General features: G+C 47.5%; 1 protein-coding gene across 1 annotated transcript in view; it reads left to right on the top strand.

Moving 5' to 3' along the window:
- The first annotated feature begins 2,163 nt into the window (after positions 1-2,163).
- The window catches only part of SYP (synaptophysin), a 34,104-nt gene continuing 18,779 nt past the window's right edge, over positions 2,164-17,488 (top strand). Inside the window, exons 1-5 of the mRNA XM_088453391.1 lie at positions 2,164-2,253; positions 3,741-3,806; positions 8,033-8,157; positions 8,364-8,559; positions 8,720-8,911. Coding sequence (XP_088309517.1) covers positions 2,236-2,253; positions 3,741-3,806; positions 8,033-8,157; positions 8,364-8,559; positions 8,720-8,911 — 597 coding nt within the window. The 5' untranslated portion in view covers positions 2,164-2,235. The remainder of the gene's footprint in view (positions 2,254-3,740; positions 3,807-8,032; positions 8,158-8,363; positions 8,560-8,719; positions 8,912-17,488) is intronic.

Below are 17,488 nucleotides of genomic sequence, written 5' to 3'. Positions count from 1 at the left end.
TTTGTATATTCTCCCTGTGCTTGCGTGGGTTTCCTCCGGGTATCCCGGTTTCCCCCAACACTCCAAAAATATACTGGTAAGTTAATTGGCTCCCAACAAAAAAATTAACCCTAGTGTGTATGTGTGTGAGCATGTGATAGGGAACATAGATTGTAAGCTCCACTGGGCCAGGGACTGATGTGAATCGCCAGATTTTCTCTGTAAAGCGCTGCAGAATATGTGAGTGCTATATAAATAACAGATCATAAATAATATCTACCTAGAATCCTTCTCTCTCGTAAATTTACAGTTAGGTCTAGAAGTGGGAGCTGCAAAGGACCTCTGATGTTACACGTGACCCGCAACCAAAGGGGGAGGGGCAAGGATCAGAACGGGGGCCAAAAGTGGCCCCTCGCGGGCTCACCACGCTTTGGCCACGGTGGATAGCTACGCTCGCCACAAAAATATATTCCCCCTCTATGCCCACGTGGATGGTAATACTGGAGCAGTCCAGCCCCTCTGCCGCAGTCACGTGGTTGCAACGTCACAGATGTCCTTTTTCCACATATGATCTAGCAGCATCGTAAATTTACTGAAGTGAGTTTTTAGAAGTGGAGATGTTGCCCATAGCAACCAATCAGATTCTACTAAACATTTAACTAGAACCTTCTAGGAGATAATAGCTAGAATCTGATTGGTTGCTATGGGCAACATCTCCACGTCTAAAAACTCTCACTTTAGTAAAAATACCCAAGGTGAATAGTTGCACACCCAGCAGCACGTATTTGAAAAGAAGATATAAATGGTTTCCCTATTACGTATTAGTAATAAATACTGCCTCAGACTAAAATCCCACGCAGAAATATATATTTTTTCCTTTCTATAATTAGAGTCTAAATATATGTGAATGATGGAGTGAAATTGCCTGCCCCAACCAAGATGGCCGTCAGCTGTTCCGGTGACGCCATTAGTAACCATTTTAGAGGATAAACTGGAGCCCATCTTAAGATAATAAATTTCTTTCCTAGCAGCCGCTAGTCGTAAAAAAAGCTGACTACCATCTTATCAGTGCAATAACCAGGTCACTCCAATTACCTCTACCCTAGCCATGCAATAAGGCCACACACTACGTGACTATTACAGTTGCCATAATTATCTCACTACAACGCGATTACTGTGTCGCTATGGTAACAGCAGTGACGAGCCGCATCCACCATTTTGACTCCGGGCATGACCGCTTCATGTTGGCAAGAAGAACAATAGATAGATAACAGACAGAGGACCAGCTCAGGGTGTCCTCCATTTGTCTGCCTTATCCTGCAGTGAATGCTGGCTTCACAGTGCTCACACCCCACAGTGTGCCATGATGAGCTTACCATGCTATATGATCCTATGTGTCAGGGTTAATGTGACATCAAGGACACACTGAGAGTGCTATTAACTCTCTGCTGGAAAGAGGAAGCTGAGATGCATTACCTGGTTTATCTGTGTGTGTGTGTGTGTGTGTGTGGGGGGGGGGGTGTATATTTTTTTAAATCTGAACATGTTATTTAAAAACAAATGTATGTGTGCAACCACAAAGATGTAAGAATATTACATACAGTAGCAGCAATGAGTAATTATTAGGCATAGAGTAATGCACAAATAAGGTGTGGTGCATGGTTGTACAGTAGTGGGAGCAGAGCCAGTATTAGTAATATCACTATTATTATTTTCACCATAGTTCATTTGTAACCACCAGGAGTAAGTGCAATCAGATTGGTTCCAATAACCTTCACATTAAAGACACAATCAGAATGAACTGACTCCTATGTGTGTAATACAGAGGATTGGGCTGCCCCCATTATATTAGCATCTACACCATAGTGATTATCTATAATGAGAGCAGCACTAGGAGCTGACAGGAGGTTGTCTGATAACATGCTGGGGGCAGATAACTATAAGACAGGAGCCCACACAGAGCCGTGCTGGGATGTGTTCTGGGTCTGAGAACGGTCACTCATAACGTCAACACACTCCAAGGCTTCCCCCAGCCCCATTGTGTCAGTCCTGCCCTCAACGAAGATGGGGGATCGCTAACGTCACCCATCTACTACATGTGACAACAGCGCCCCCTATCAACGCATTCCATTGGCGGTGACCGAGCCAGCTGTTCTAGGCAATGCTCTCCCCCCATCCGCCGCATATCGGGCTGCTGCAGATAAAGCGCACTCCCCCCTCCGCGCTGCCGCGATTCACCAGCAGCATTCTGCAGACATGGAGGTGGTCAACCAGGTAAGATCCGGGGGAAAGGATGGGGTACGCTGGGGAAGGGAGAGCAAGGTGGGTACAGTGTGCAGATAGGGAGGAGGTTGTCAGGGGGATAAAAGGCAGAGAAGAGATAAGCAGATTGAAGATAGGGAGGGTATAGGGAGAAGAGAAAATGGTAGGGAGGAGGGGTACAGCTAGGAGGAGGGAGGTGGAGGAGAGCTATGAGCCGGTGACACAAATATATGTGACTGCACCTATATCCCATCACATATTTGCATATATCCTTCCCAAAATGTGTGTGTGTGTGTATATATATATATATATATATATATATATATATACATACATACATATATACATACATGCAGGGAATATACATACATACATACATGCAGGGATATAATGTATAATATATATGCTTGCAATATCTGCTGTGCTTGATATATATGTGTGCTGCTGCATACTCCTACATGTTTGTAGCCATATGTCTTTGCAATGCTGATTGCTGGGTACAGTGTGGGGGGATGGGCTATATGTGGTCTCCAATATGTGGTATAATGCACTGTACATGTTTCCTGCTGGCGTGTTGTATGCATACTGTATGATGACATGTTTGGGCCAGTGAGGTGGATACTGTTGGTCCACCTCCTGTAATGTCCTGTTGTGGCCTGCATTATATACAAGGATTCCGTGCTGCTGAAAACCATCGATGGCACATGCATGGATAATGCAAAGGCAATTGTGTTTTGATCAGATCTAGTTGAATAATATAATAATAAATAATATAGATACAGTCGGTATAGTGCAGACTCATCCCAGGAATGGTGGCTGCAACTTGCATAGAATTGTTTTCAGTTGATTATTGTCATTTTGTATATGTTTAAGCAAAACAGATTGCTGCACACTCTGCATACAGGGTTGTTATAAATGCGTGTACAGTAGGTATCAAATTCACGTCCTCTGTCATTTAGTTCTGTTGTGTCTTCTGAGGTCATTACATGACATCACATCACATCTTGGAGGGATATACTATCACCTCTACACAGTGACATGTATCATGCGTGTCTATGGAATCTTACTCTGGAGGGATCAAAGGGACACTGCAAAATGTTACACATAGAGTTTCAGCACCTTGGACAGGGAACCATTGCTGTATGTTCAGGTGGTGCTTTACAATGGGACCTAGAAAGATAAATGTTTGCGAATATACTGCTCCTATTTTTATTAGGGGCAGAATTTGTGTTTGGTAAGGAATATAATTGGTAATATACTTATAAGGCAAAGTAAGATACATCTCAAAGGGGGTGTTTAACATGTGTCTGCATGCCCTTACTGTTCTACGCTTGCCCGCCCCCAAGCCACCTTTCCAAGCGCAAAGTGTCAGATACGTGCCGTTAAAATTACTAGCGCAGGTTGTGCACATATTTACGCAGCGCAGATGTGTCCAGCACTATTTCACCCCCTCTGTCTATATGTATTATATGCTATGCTGACTCTACTGTCATTTGCAGCTCGTGGCAGGGGGGCAATTTCGTATAGTGAAGGAACCATTGGGATTTATCAAAATTCTGGAGTGGGTGAGTGATTTCACTTTATCTATCTATCTATCTATCTATCTATCTATCTATCTATCTATCTATCTATCTATCTATTCTCTTGATCTTTGTCTGCTGTAGGTACATAACTACAGTATTGCCAATTTCCAAAACGAAAGGCCCTTATGTCCGTCATAAACTGTATTACTTTCTGTTTGACTGTGTTGTTTGGCATATGTGCTATGTGTATATGTCTATGTATCTCATTGCCTCTGTGTATTCATGACTATTTATCTGCTTGATTTTATGCATTTGTAAAATTGTCTGTTATTCTATGAATAAATATGTGTGATGTGTACCTGTATCTTTGTATATGTGCCCTTGTAGCTTATCTATATACAGTATTTGTCTGTCTATTTCCGGTTGTACTCATGTATGGACTAACACTTACCCTTTGCACAAGTGCTTGCTATATACATACTTGGGTGTCTGCCCCACTCCTCTTTGTCATGTGTATACTTGTAGTTGCTTTTTTAGCATTTTGAGAGGCAAAATAATGCTTATTGGAGTCTCAGTTATATACAAGATAAGTCGCAATAGAGCCGTGGTTCCCAACTTCGGCCCTTGAGGCAAACTAAAAGTCCTGGTTTTAGGGATAACCATACTTGAGCACAGGTGACTTAATTAGTACTTGTTATTTTGATTTAGCCATCTGTGCTCAAGCGTGGATATCCTTAAAAACTGGACCGTTAGTGTGCCTTTAAGGGGATATCTGGCTACCCTTTACTTCATGTGCCTCATTCGTAAATTTTAATGTTTCCCCATGGGTATACATGCTCACAGAAATGCGCTTTCCCATATAAAGTGCTTCTAGATGGCGCATAATGTATCCCATAGAGAGAGTAACGGCCGGCGCTCAATCTCTGCTACCTCAAGGAATAGGCAAATATCAGGTTGTTTTTAGGGGTCAATTCAAATAGACAGGAGGAAGGCGAGTTGCCGTTGTAACGGTGTGGATACGCCACCAGCGGGCTGCAACACGCCCGCCTTGCCGCAATTACTCGCAGACGTCTAATTGGATCGACCAGGTGTCCACACAAGGCTGTGTGGGCACCTGCTAGGCACTGCCATCCAGATGTGTTCACCCATGTGCCGTTGTACATGCAGAGACAGACAGCTGAAGTCTCAGGAGAAACAACTGAACGTTATTCTCTAGCTGTCCATAAGTATGGGCACATTAATGTACTTGCTTTCTAGTTGTCTGTGTGGCTTTATCTGCCTCTATGTACCTACAAGTGTGTCTATCCACCTCCTTCTGACCCCCTTCTGTAGTCACCATTGGCGTCTATTAATGTTCTGACTTGTGCACACTCACACCCCAGGTTACACAGTAATCCTCTTTACTGTATGCTCTAAAAATACTCTCCAGTCTCTGTGGAGATGCAGGAGGTCACAATCCTTCTGTGGATTACCACCAAGATAAATCCAGCCCAGCCTGCCCACTGCGCCCTCAGAGCACTCAGCCCCACCTGCCCCCCAGCTTGCCGATGACTCGCCTGTTGGCAGGGGTAAAGCGACCCACTGCGCAACCGGCTTCTGCTGTTGGGTTTGACATTAATTTGGTCATTATTTGGCTTTTAACCCTCCAAGTGCTAGTTTCTCAATATGTGGGGTTCAGATGTCAGTACATAATGTAATGCAAATTAGGTATTTCATGGCCATACACTGCCAGGGAGAACTAAGGTGTGCGGAGGTTTCTGCCATGTAAGGTGCTGCCAGCTTTGGAATGTACTCAACAGTGCAAAGAAACTGTTTGTTCCACCCACTACTTATCACCATAACATTTGGCAGCGAAAGAACGTGACATATTGTCTCTCTAGCTTCACATGATTTTATGTATGTCTCAGTCCAAGTTCTACATTTCTATAAGAATATTATGGGGTCTGTTTATCAAGACAGAAATCCTGCAAACCCTGAGAAAACTGGAGTCCAGTGCGCACGCAGGGAGCCGATACGCCGACCCACGCACTCGCTGATGTACCCCTTACTGGCCTGGCGCGCTGTAATATTACTGCCACCGCTGCCGGCAGTGTCACCAGGGTGCTGCGCATCGCTCAGTCGCACCAAGACGACTTTCTATCACTGCGACGAGCGATCTTGTTTTCCGACGGATCTTAAAGAAATAGACCCATGTATATATTTAAGTTTAATTATCATTACCGTTTATTCATATAGCACCACAATTTTATGCAGGGCTGTACGGAGAATATCTGTAATTCACCACAGTCCCTGCCTCATTGGAGCTTTCTGTCTAAATTGACTGGCATACAAGCGTGCGCATGCGAGTTTCATTTTGGCAAAATCCAGCTAACCTACCAGGTGTTTTTGGAGCGTGGGAAGAAACTATAGCACCCAGGGGAAACAATACAGACTCCACACAAATAGGTCAGGAATTGGACTCTTGACCCTAGTGCTGTGAGGCAGTAATGCTAACCACTGTGCCACTGTGCCATTATCTAATTCCCTAACTCTGGAGTATAGTGAAGTGAAGGCATGAAAAACTAGTGTTCATTTCATTCGACAGTTATTGTCCCTCGATTGTGTTTTGTTTCCTTCTAAACCACTGAACGTTGCGCGTGCGGATCCTATAGGACATTCTCGCAGTTTTTTTTTGAAGAATACAGTTTAGAAAACTAAAGTGAGCATCTGATTGGTCGCTATCAACTTGCAACATCTTTTATCACAGTTACATGTACCCCACTATTTATAATCGTCTGCCTAGTAGTGTTCATTCTAGCACCCTGCACCTACCTCAACCCGTGCAGTTCTTCTTTCCTGCCTGGGGTATTGCTCTCTGCTCTGGTGTTTCTAGCACACTTAGCGGACGCAACAAATGGCTGAGATACAAACCGGAGTGTGCTAGAAGCACCAGAGCAGAGAGTGACACCCCAGGCAGAAAAGAGGAACTGCATGTTTTGACAGGTGCAAGGTGCTAGAATGAACACTACCTATGGTTATAGATATGCGAGAAGTTCTTAAGGCCTTTATTTATGTTTAGATTTGAGCTTTCCATTCTGAACCATTCCTCAATCATATCACTTTCTGGATCATCAAGACCGTCTCTATGAACTTTATCTATGCTTAAGCGAATCATCCACAGTTTTCTTTTCTAGATCTTATCTCTGGGCCTGTCTCAGGGTTGTACGTTATGTCGATATTTACGAAGTTGGCCAATGTTTGTATTATAGCCCATGAATCTATGGCGCACGGCGCATGTGTCCCGTTGATTCTGTGGTGTCGCTTGCAGAGAAGATTTACTCTCTCTTAGAGTGATTGACAGTTTTGGTCCGTTTGTGGGTGGTAACGGGAGCTAACGGAGGGGTGGTTGCGTGTCGCAACTGTTATATAGGCATGTCGGATTCAGTTAATGCGTCTGTGTACGCAGTTTTACTGGTGCCGGCATCTTAGTTCCGTGGGCCATTTTAAGAAACCATAGAGATATACCGCTTTTACACCGAAATTCCGGGTCTGACCCGGAGTTGGAACAGAGTTCCAATCCGGATCAGACCCGGAATTTCCCTGGCACCGACCCAGGATATTCCCGAGTCACACCGGGGCCGGGTCTGCATGGACCCAGCTTTTCTAGGCGTTAAAGTGGACGCTTGGAGATGAGGTCATCTCCAAGCACCACTGAAGCCGGGCCAATCGGCCGGCATGTGGAGCGCTCCAGGTCATCGCGACCCGTTCACACTGCAGGGTTTCATGGCTTACTCCTGTGTTAAACCCTGCAAGTTATCTGGGTGGGATTGCCGGGTCACTCGACCCGGCGATCCAACCCTCTCCCCTTTTACACCAAGGCACTACCCGGGTTAATCCTGCAATAACCCAGGTTTTAGCTCCGGTGTAATAGGGGTATTACTCAGAACGCCGATAATCGACTGATCTGCATCCAGTGGTGCTCTCTTCGTATGCAGATGCTCCAATTTTTTACTCAGCCGCTTGGATTTGCGAAGCCGCCGGTGGGCGTCCCAACACATATCCCGGCGGCTTCAACATTTGCATATTAGCTCACAGTATCTAGTCGCGAGAGGAATAGCCTACAACCCTGAATCAGCCTCTCTTTCTTAATGTTTAATTCTAGATCCTCTTTCTTTATCTTTATCTTCATCTTCCCATTCCTAGATGTTAATCTTGCTGCATGCCCCAATCTAGATTTCGTTTTTTTGTCACCCTATCTTTTTCTGGATCGCTCTGTCTCTCTTTTACAGCTGTTTTCTATCTTTGCCTTCGCAACATGTGGAAGCTATTCTGGAGAGTTCACTATGAGCATTGAATGTAGCAACAAAACTGAGAGCAAGCCGAATGTTAAAGTGGACTTTGAATATCCATTTAAGTGAGTGTGTAGTCCTGGTGCTTATAGTTCCCCTTATCCTAGTCTATCATAAACCTTTGACACTTAAGACTTTTCTTGCTCTGATCTATCATGACCTTTCCTTCCACCTATATCCCATTTTCCTACTGTGCATGACCCTTTTATGTTACCCTTAGTTCATCCTGCATCACCCTGTTCTCCAGTCTGATTCCTGTCCTCTCATACAGGCTGCACCAGGAGTACTTTGATTTTCCAACATGCCGTGGTTCTACAAGCAAGGTGTTTTTGGTTGGGGATTACTCCTCCTCTGCTGAGTTCTTCGTCACCGTGGCAGTGTTCGCCTTTCTCTACTCACTTGGCGCTCTGGTCACGTACATATTCCTGCAGAACAAATACCGCGAGAACAACAAAGGACCCATGATTGTAAGTCATAATTCGTAACCTTCAGTCCACTTGAGTTTGCACCCACATCACTTCCGTTCTAGAATGACTTATCTTGATCAAGTTCCTTTACCTCTCTCCCATTTCTTAGCTATTTACTTCTTCTTTTCACTTACATGCGGCCCGGTTTTTCCTTTTCTAGGACTGCATAGTGACAGCCGTCTTCGCCTTCTTGTGGCTGGTAAGTTCGAGTGCATGGGCGAAGGGCCTGTCTGACATTAAGCTTGCTACCGACCCCGAGCTGATTAAGGATCAGATACCGGCATGTCAGAACCCAGAGAACAAGTGTCAAGAAGTCCGGGATCCTATTATGTCCGGGTTGAATACCTCTGTGGTGAGTAAGCTTTGTGGCAAAGTGTTTCACTGTGTTTTGTCTAATATTTTGTTTTGTAAACACTACTGATTGATCAGATTTACTGTATCAAAAACAGTTGTGTGCCTGAAATGTTGCCTATAGAAAAAATCCACCTAACCTAGCATGTTAATTATTTAAGAACCCTAAGACAGAACATTATTAAATGGAGTTTAATAGGACAAAGACTTTCACATTGCTTAATTTATTTAGGAAAAATAACAAAAGGACATAAGGTAATAATATTGCAAAGCAGTTTCATAAAATGAACAAGAGTAAAAACAGAAACGGAAAACTTGCATACTTTCGTGTGACTGCACTAGCGGAGGTTGAAACATGGACAATAAGAAAGAAATGGCAAAGTTGTAATGTCATTATTTTGCTGTCCACACCCCCTTCATTGTGAGGTCTCTAAAAGGAGGTCTGTACACTGATCAGTTATATGGCTCATTTTATAACATGTGCTCAAATCACAAATTACTTTCCAGGACTAAATAAATAATCTCTTTTCTGGGACATAGTAGAACTATAATCTATAATAATGCAGCCAATCACCAGAGCAGGATCTGCCGCACAGACACGAATTTGGATGATTCATTTTTGTTCTCCCTCAGGCTACTAATTGTGTTTGACATATTTGATGTGTATCGGTCCCTGGATTATGAATATGTATGGCCGGGCCTGGCTGTCACATTTTAGCCTGGGGAGAAGAACATAACAGTGGCCCACGAGCAGCGGCCAAAGTGATTTAGGTGCATATATATTAAGCAATATTTGCCAGACTTTTCGGGGAGTACCTGAAAACAGGATGGACCGCAGCAGATATCTCCCATACTTGCCGTCGGCCCTCCATTTCCACCCACAAAGCAGCCCCCATAGGTTTACATGGGGGCTGCTATGCTGTCGGATTTAACAAGCTTCAGAATGATTGGCCCCGGTAACTAATGCCATCTGAAGAAGGTGTTAGCCTATAGTGGCCTATGGGATACTGGGCCTGATTCAGACCCGCTCGCGAGCGCTATGCGCTCGCAAGCAGGTCGATGGTGGCCGAGTGCGCAAGCGAAGGGCAAACCGTCGCTCTGGGTCTTGTAGCAAAGGGGGAGTGCTGTCAATGCTGAGTGACAGCACGCCCCCTTTGGTGGGCGGGCCGGGGGCATGGCTGCCCAGATGGAGGCGTTCCCATGGGAACGCCTACTGTCTGGGGCCGGCCCCACTGACATCACATGTGATGTCAGTGGGAGAGCTTTCGGCTCTGTTAAAGCCGAAAGCTCTCTGGGGGCTTGCGGCAACGAGACCCTACCACAAGGGTCTCGTCGCAAGCCTGATAGTCGCGATGGTCTTTACCATCGCGATGATCTTCCTGGCCACTCGCTATAGCTGTGGGTGGTCACCCACAGCTATGCGAGCGGCCAGGAGGCCGCTCTAAAAAACCAGAAGGCCGGCCCTGATTCAGAGCGAGCGCTCTGTCAGAGCGTCCGGCTCTGAATCAGGCCCACTGTACCCCAATTTTTTTCAGAGGGCGATCTTCCAGATCCCTCTCCAGTGCCCCCCCCCCCCCTAAAACATGCGTCAACTACAGCAGTAAGCAGAGCCGTAACTAGACTTTTTGGTGCCCTGTGCCAGAGAGAGCATTGGCGCCCACCCCCCTAATTTTTAAATAGGGACATAAGATAGTGCACCTAACAAAGGGCCATGGTCTCATGGGGAAGGGCAAGGGAAGAGATAGGGGAGGCCAGGAGATGCTGGGGATAAAAGAAGAGAAAACTACAAGTGAGAATGATAATAATCAGGAAAATTGACAGTCCCGAACAGCGCCATGGCACAGGTCGCATAACCCTAGTTACGGCCCTGGCAGTAAGTGCACAGATGCCGGACCCGGAACAATAGCATAGGCCATCACTCTTCTTCCTACTCTTGGCTGGGGCCTCCTTGGCAAGAGATTCTTACTAAATTCCAGTTAAAATTTACACTTTGCGAACTTAGGTGTAAAATATTTATCACATATACAGTAAAAATGCTTATTGGGACAAATTTTCCACTTAATGTATAGAACACATGAACTTCTTCTTATCACCATAATTTATCAATAAAATATCGCTGTGTCAGACACCTCCTTACTGCATTCGTGATCCCAGCACTGCGACCGACGTTGCAGGCTGGGATCACCATCGGAACCATCGCCGATGGTTGCTCCTACTGTCAGGCTGCAGGAGCTGAAGCTTCCCGCAGCCTGGCCGGTGCCTTGACACACAAGAGGCCAAGAATCTGCATCCGCCCACGCAGACCCTGGCCCTCATCCCTCTTGGAAATCGGAGACGACACTCCTCCATTTCTGTGAACGGCAGCCAGGCATGTCCGCGCTCCGCCCACCAAATCCTGCATCATGTCAATCATGCTGCAGCTTGCGGTGATCTGCGAGCGAGATCGCAGGACCCATTCTGTACATGCGCAGAACGGGTCCGGCGTAGGCACAGACCCCTAAATATCAGAGATGTGCCCTGAGTTCATCTCTGAATCAGGCCCTATGTTTCTTCTGCTTGCTCAGGCCCTCTTGTGGCCATTATGCTAACTACAGTGCTATTTTCTTTAGAATTATGTTGCTGCATTTCACCCACCCATCCCACTCTTGGTGGGCAGTGCAGTCCTTTAGAGGACTGTTCTATGGTCCAACAATCAGGGTCAGGAGTGTCCTGATTTGCAGGGGGTGGTAGGTTAAGCATTTTCGCACGCTTTGGAAGCAGGTGTCTGCAGAACATGCGGCTAAAAAAACAAACCATTGTAGAAATATAGCAGATGCTCCATCTCGCTGACAAGACCTCCAATGTTGGGGGCATGTTGATGCTTAACTTACCTCCTACTTATATTGGATTTACAGGTTACTTTCCTGTGACAGCATTCATTTGAACTGGTTGCAAGCCTTATACAAATCAAGGCTTATAAATTGACCTATAGATTGTAAGCTTGCAGGCAGGGACCTCTTAACCGCTTTTGGGGCTGCAATGTTTGACAGGCTGTTGGTGTTTGGGGGCGGTGACACGGAGCATTCCAGAAAACGGGGACATATTAGATATCAGATCAGATGTCCGATGGTCACGTAGTTGACCTGATGGCTGCATCTAGGGGATCAGAAAAGCAGGCAGGAGGCGCCTATTTACTTAACACGCCCCCAACTTGCTGCTTTTCCATATTTTAGCACAGCTGGTTGGTGGCTATTTACCTTCTCCCCAGACTAGCCCATTGGTAGGTGTTCCTAGCCTGTGACCCCATGCAGTTGTTGGTGTAATGCAGTTGACTACTTATTCACTTAAGCAGAGTATCCAGAAAACCTGCGGATTAGGAAAGTTATCACTGACATAATTATAGTGCCAGTAATCCTGCCAAGAGTCCCTGCGCGTTTCATCCAGTGTATTATATATACTTAGAGCTGAGCCTCCCTGTTCGTTTCACTAAATAACGCAAGGAATGTCATTCTGATGGGCTACATTTTTGGCAGTGATTTATATTAGGTCTATACACCTATGGGGAAGAAAGGGTGAGACTTTATTTGGGATGTGTCCCTTGTTGATGTTGTTTTTTTATTACATATCCTTTGCATGCAGCACAATATAGTTTCATACTTAGCGATGTCCATATTCTACTACATAGTAAAAAGTACCCGCCATTCTCCTGCATAGCAAATTGTATAGCCGATCATAGACAGCCATGTATTGCAGAGAAATACTTCCATGACAAGTTCCATATTGCAGAAAAATACGTGTTACAGTTACCAAACTATTACGCCTTTCCATTCCGCAAAATGTCCTAAAGATGCCGCCGGATCTTTGCCCACAGAGGCTGCGCTACAATATGCAATCGCCGCAGGAGGATTACTGTGTCGCGGTCAGCGAGTGCATCTTTTGCCGCGCTTGCACTGACAATGGCAGCCATGTTCAGATAGATAATCTGCGTCTTCGTAGGGCTGGTGCAGTGTTTGATGGTGCCTCTTGATGCACACAATGGCGGATTAGCGACGCAGCCGGTGGGAGTCCCTGTATGAAGTCCGGCGGCGGCGGTATTAGCATAAAGACGCAGCCAGGGCTGAAGTAGCGTGCACCTCTAAATCAGGCTCTTATGGTCATTTAAACATATGCAAAAAAGCTCTATAGTGCCGCAGACGCATACCGACTCGCAAATACAGTTGAATTTTTTATGACCAATTCAGTGTCGGTTGCATTTGCAAATCTCCAGCTGCAACTCCCTCCAGGGGCGTCTTAAGAGAGGATGGGGCCCATGTGCATTCCCCGTCTGGGGCCCCCTCCTCTCGCCCCGGCGGCCAGCAGCACACTGAGGACCTCATTCAGAGCCGGTTGCACAGAGCGTGCGGTCGGTCTGAATGAGGGGAGGACCTCTTGAATTTTCAAGACGTCCTCCTTTGCGGTGGTAAGGCTGTGGGTTAACACCCACAGCCTTACCACCGCCTAAGGTGATGGTCGCGATGGTCAAGACCATCGCGACCATCGGGGCTTACGACGAGACCCTAGGGTAGGGTCTCCCTTGTCGTAAGCCCTGGAGAGCTTTCGGCTCTGTCTGAGCCGGAAGCTCTCCACTGACATCACTAGTGATGTCAGTGGGGCCGCCCCCAAACGGTAGGCGTTCCCATGGGAACGCCCCCGTTAGGGCTGCCACCCCCCCGGCCCGCCTTCCAAACGGGGTGAGCTGTCAATCAACATCGACAGCTCGCCCCCTTTGGATCGAGACCCGCTACGACCGGCGCTGTCGGTCGTAGCGGGTCTCACGCATGCGCACAACGGCGCCGTCGCCGTCGTGCGCATGCTCTGTGAGGGGCCATCGACCCGGTCCAAGCGCATCGGCGCTAACGACCGGGTCTGAATGACCCCCTGAGCGCGGCTGGCCGGCCATCGCAGCATCGGTGCACTCTGGGCACTGGGCGGCCATTTTTCCGGCGTTTTGTGCAGCGCTGAGACACCCGACGCGGGACCTCGGATATGTAAGTTTTAGATAATATGGGTACAGGGTGGACCCAGGAGCCCATGTGCACTGCACACCCTGCACCCATTATAGATACGCCCCTGGATCCCTCCCTTTGTGCTACCAGGGTCTGATGTGACAGAGTCCAGCAGGGGGCGTAGTTTCACCATGCATTTGCCAAATGTGAAAAATCGCTGTACATAATGCAAACACAGAAATGGGTAGATAGAGCAGATAATTAGCATTTCACTTCCTGGTTCTTAAAAACACACTGGTCACACTCTTAGCGGTATAGTCACTAAGTTGCGGGTTTATAGAAGCGTTGCCTATAGCAACCAATCAGATTCTAATTATTATCTTCTAGAAAGTGCTAGATAAATGTTAAGTACAATCTGATTGGTTGCTATGGAAAACACGTCACAGAATAGCATTGGTGATGCCGTTTGTACATGAACCTTATTGTGTAACTCATGGAGTATTGCAGCAGGATAGAAACATAGAACTTGACAGCAGATAAGAGCCACTTGGCCCATCTAGTCTGCCCCTTTTTTTACCCTTATACGAGTATAGTAACCTCAACCCTATCTGATCATTACTTCTTTGTATGAATATCCTTACTTTTGTCCCAAGCATGTTTGAATTGCTCTACTGTAAAGTGATAAATTGGAGAGTGATAAACTGCCAACCAATCGGCTCCTAACTGTCATGTTCTAGGCTTTGTTTGAAAAATGAGACTTAGGAGCTGCATGGTTGGTACTTTATCACTCTCCACTTTATCACTTTGCAGATCTTAGTACATCTGACCTTTAGCCTCTACCACCTCTGATGGAAGGTTATTCCCCTTATCCAGTACCCTTTCTGTGAGGTAATTTTTCCTCAGATTTCCCTTGAACCTCCCTCTCTCCAGTCTCAGTGCATGTCCTTGTGTTCTAATACTTCTCTTCCTATGAAGAATATCTCCCTCCTGTACCTTCTTCAAACCCTTTATATATTTGAACGTTTCTATCATGTCCCCCCTTTCCCTTCTCTGCTCCAAACTATACATATTATGATCATTTTAGTCTTTCCGCCTACTTTTTGTGATGTAGGCCATGCACCATTTAAGTTGCCCTTATTCTGATAACCAGTGGTCGAAGTGGGAGTATGGAAAATGTAAGGATGTACTTATGCGCATACGCTCTGGGAAAGGGGGTGTGATCACTTCAAAGTGGGGCGTGTCCTGAAGGGGTTGGGTATGGGATGCCAGCACTCGGCATCCCTACAGGGTTAGCATGCCGACACTTGTTGTTCGGTATACTAACCCTCCCCCTCTCCCTACCCTAACCCTCCCTCCATGGTGCCTAACCCTAAACCTCACTTTCCACGCACCGTAGTGCCTAAACCTAACCTCACCTTCCACGCACCATAAACCTAAATCCCCCCTCTTACTGCCTAACCCTCCCCCTAGTGCCTAACCCCTAACCCTAGCCACCCCCCCTAGTGCCTAAACCTAACCTCCCCTTCCCCACACCCTAAACCTAACCCTCCGCTCTTAGGCCCTCATTCAGAGCCGTACGCTCTGAGCAGAGCGCACGCTCTGAATGAGGGCCGCCCTCCATGAAAATGGAGCGTCCTCCTGGACGCTCGTATAGCTGTGGGTCACCACCCACAGGCTATACGAGCGTGCAGTTTGATGGCCGCGATGGTCTTGACCATCGCGACCATTGAAACTGCGAGCCGGAGCCTGCGGTTGAGGTTTTCAACCGCAAGCTCCGGAGTGATTTTGGCTCTATCAGAGCCAAAATCACTCCCACTGACATCACTAGTGATGTCAGTGGGCTGGCTTCTGACGGGAGGCGTTCCCGTGGGAACGCCCCCGTCAGGGAGGCACGCCCCCGGCACGCCTACCAAAGGGGGCGTGCTGTCAATCAACATCGACAGCACGCCCCCTTTGATCAGACACAACGAGCAAAGGACTTTCCTTCGCTCGTCGCGTCTGGCGCATACGCACGACGGAGCTCCCTCCGTCGTGCGCATGCTCAGTGCAGAACATCGACCCACTTGCGAGCGGACAGCCGCTCGCGAGTGGGTCTGAATCAGGGCCTTAGTGCCTAACCCTCCCCGTAGTGCCTAAACCCTAAGCCTAACCCTCCCCCCAACCCCACCACTTATCTTCGCTATCACGGTGCTCGGGATGCCGGTGCCGAGATAGTGACAGGTGTCGGGATTCCTGCACTGGTGATATAAGCACCGGCATTTACGGCCGCCAGGATGCACAATGTATCCCGTCATTAAGATGCGTCACTTTTTCATCAGTGTAGTTCACCACATCTATACATTGCCCACAGTAGTAGTAGTACCCCCTATACATGGCCCACAATAGCAGTAGTGCCCCTTGTAGTAGTGCCCTCTATACATTGCCCACAATAGTAGTAGTACCCCCTATACATGGCCCACAGTAGCAGTAGTGCCCCTTGTAGTAGTGCCCCCTATACATTACCCACAATAGTAGTGCCCCATGTAGTAGTGGCTCCCAGGGGCTGGCTGGCAACTTTTAGCCTGGGGGGCAAATGCATGCAGGCGGCCCTGGCAGAGGAGTAGCGTGTGTGTCCGAAGAATATGCGTGCTACGGCGCCCCCCCCCTCCAGTGTTCCAGGGAGGAGGCGGGTCCATATGGGATTAATGTAAGGTAAAAATAAAGATTAGGGCAGCCCCCTGTCGTAGTGCCCATATGCAGTGCCCCCGTGTGCCACAGGAGAGAACACCCTTATGCAGGCCTCCAGTAGTGCCCCCAGTAGTAGTCCCCCCCCCTTGTAGTGCCCCCGGTAGTAGTCCCCCCCTTTGTAGTGCCCCCAGTAGTAGTAGTCCTCCCCTTTGTAGTGCCCCCATTAGTAGTAGTCCCCCCTTGTAGTGCCCCCAGTAGAAGTAGTCCCCCCCTGTAGTGCCCCCAGTAGTAGTCCCCCCCCTTGTAGTGTCCCCAGTAGTAGTAGTCCCCCGCTGAATCCCCGCTCCCGCCGCCGCCATCTGCTCCTCCGTCTGTCCTCCCGGGCCGGGCCGCTCTGCATTATGGGAGAGACGTCATGTGACATCATGACGTCTCTCCCATTGCCCACTGCGGGAGCCGGAAGATGGAGCGGCTCCCGCAGTGGGCGCAGCAGCAGCTAATGAGAGTCTGACAGACTCTCGTTGGCTGCTGCTTACAACAAACACACAGCTGTCGGAGCCGGCGGCTGTGTGTTTGTCAGTGTAGCGCTGACCGAACTCCGTCCGGTCAGCGCTACACACGCGGTGCAGTCTGTGTCACAAAATCTCAGCGGTTGGCGCCTTCTCCATATGCCTCTCCAGATGTCCCAGCGGGCGGCTCCGTGCTTGAAGTGCCGGTATACCATACCGCTGTATACTGGCACACTTCGAGCACTGCTGATAACTATTAAAATGATGATGATAAAACAAGATCCCCACCTAATATTGTGGGGATCTTGTGGAGCTTTAGCGAGGAAGGATGGAGAGTTACCACTTAGGAAGGAAGGTGTAAAAACCCTCTAAGAGAGGAATTCAATTCAGTGCGTGGCCTTGAAGTTCCTCACAAATTGTACCTCAAGAACTGTCTGA

The sequence above is a fragment of the Taudactylus pleione genome, unplaced genomic scaffold (genome assembly GCF_031769625.1).
Source record: "Taudactylus pleione unplaced genomic scaffold, aTauple2 ptg000579l, whole genome shotgun sequence".
Taxonomy (NCBI): domain Eukaryota; kingdom Metazoa; phylum Chordata; class Amphibia; order Anura; family Myobatrachidae; genus Taudactylus; species Taudactylus pleione.
The sequence above is the reverse complement of the archived record's forward strand: the minus strand, read 5'-3'. Positions and strand labels throughout refer to the sequence as shown.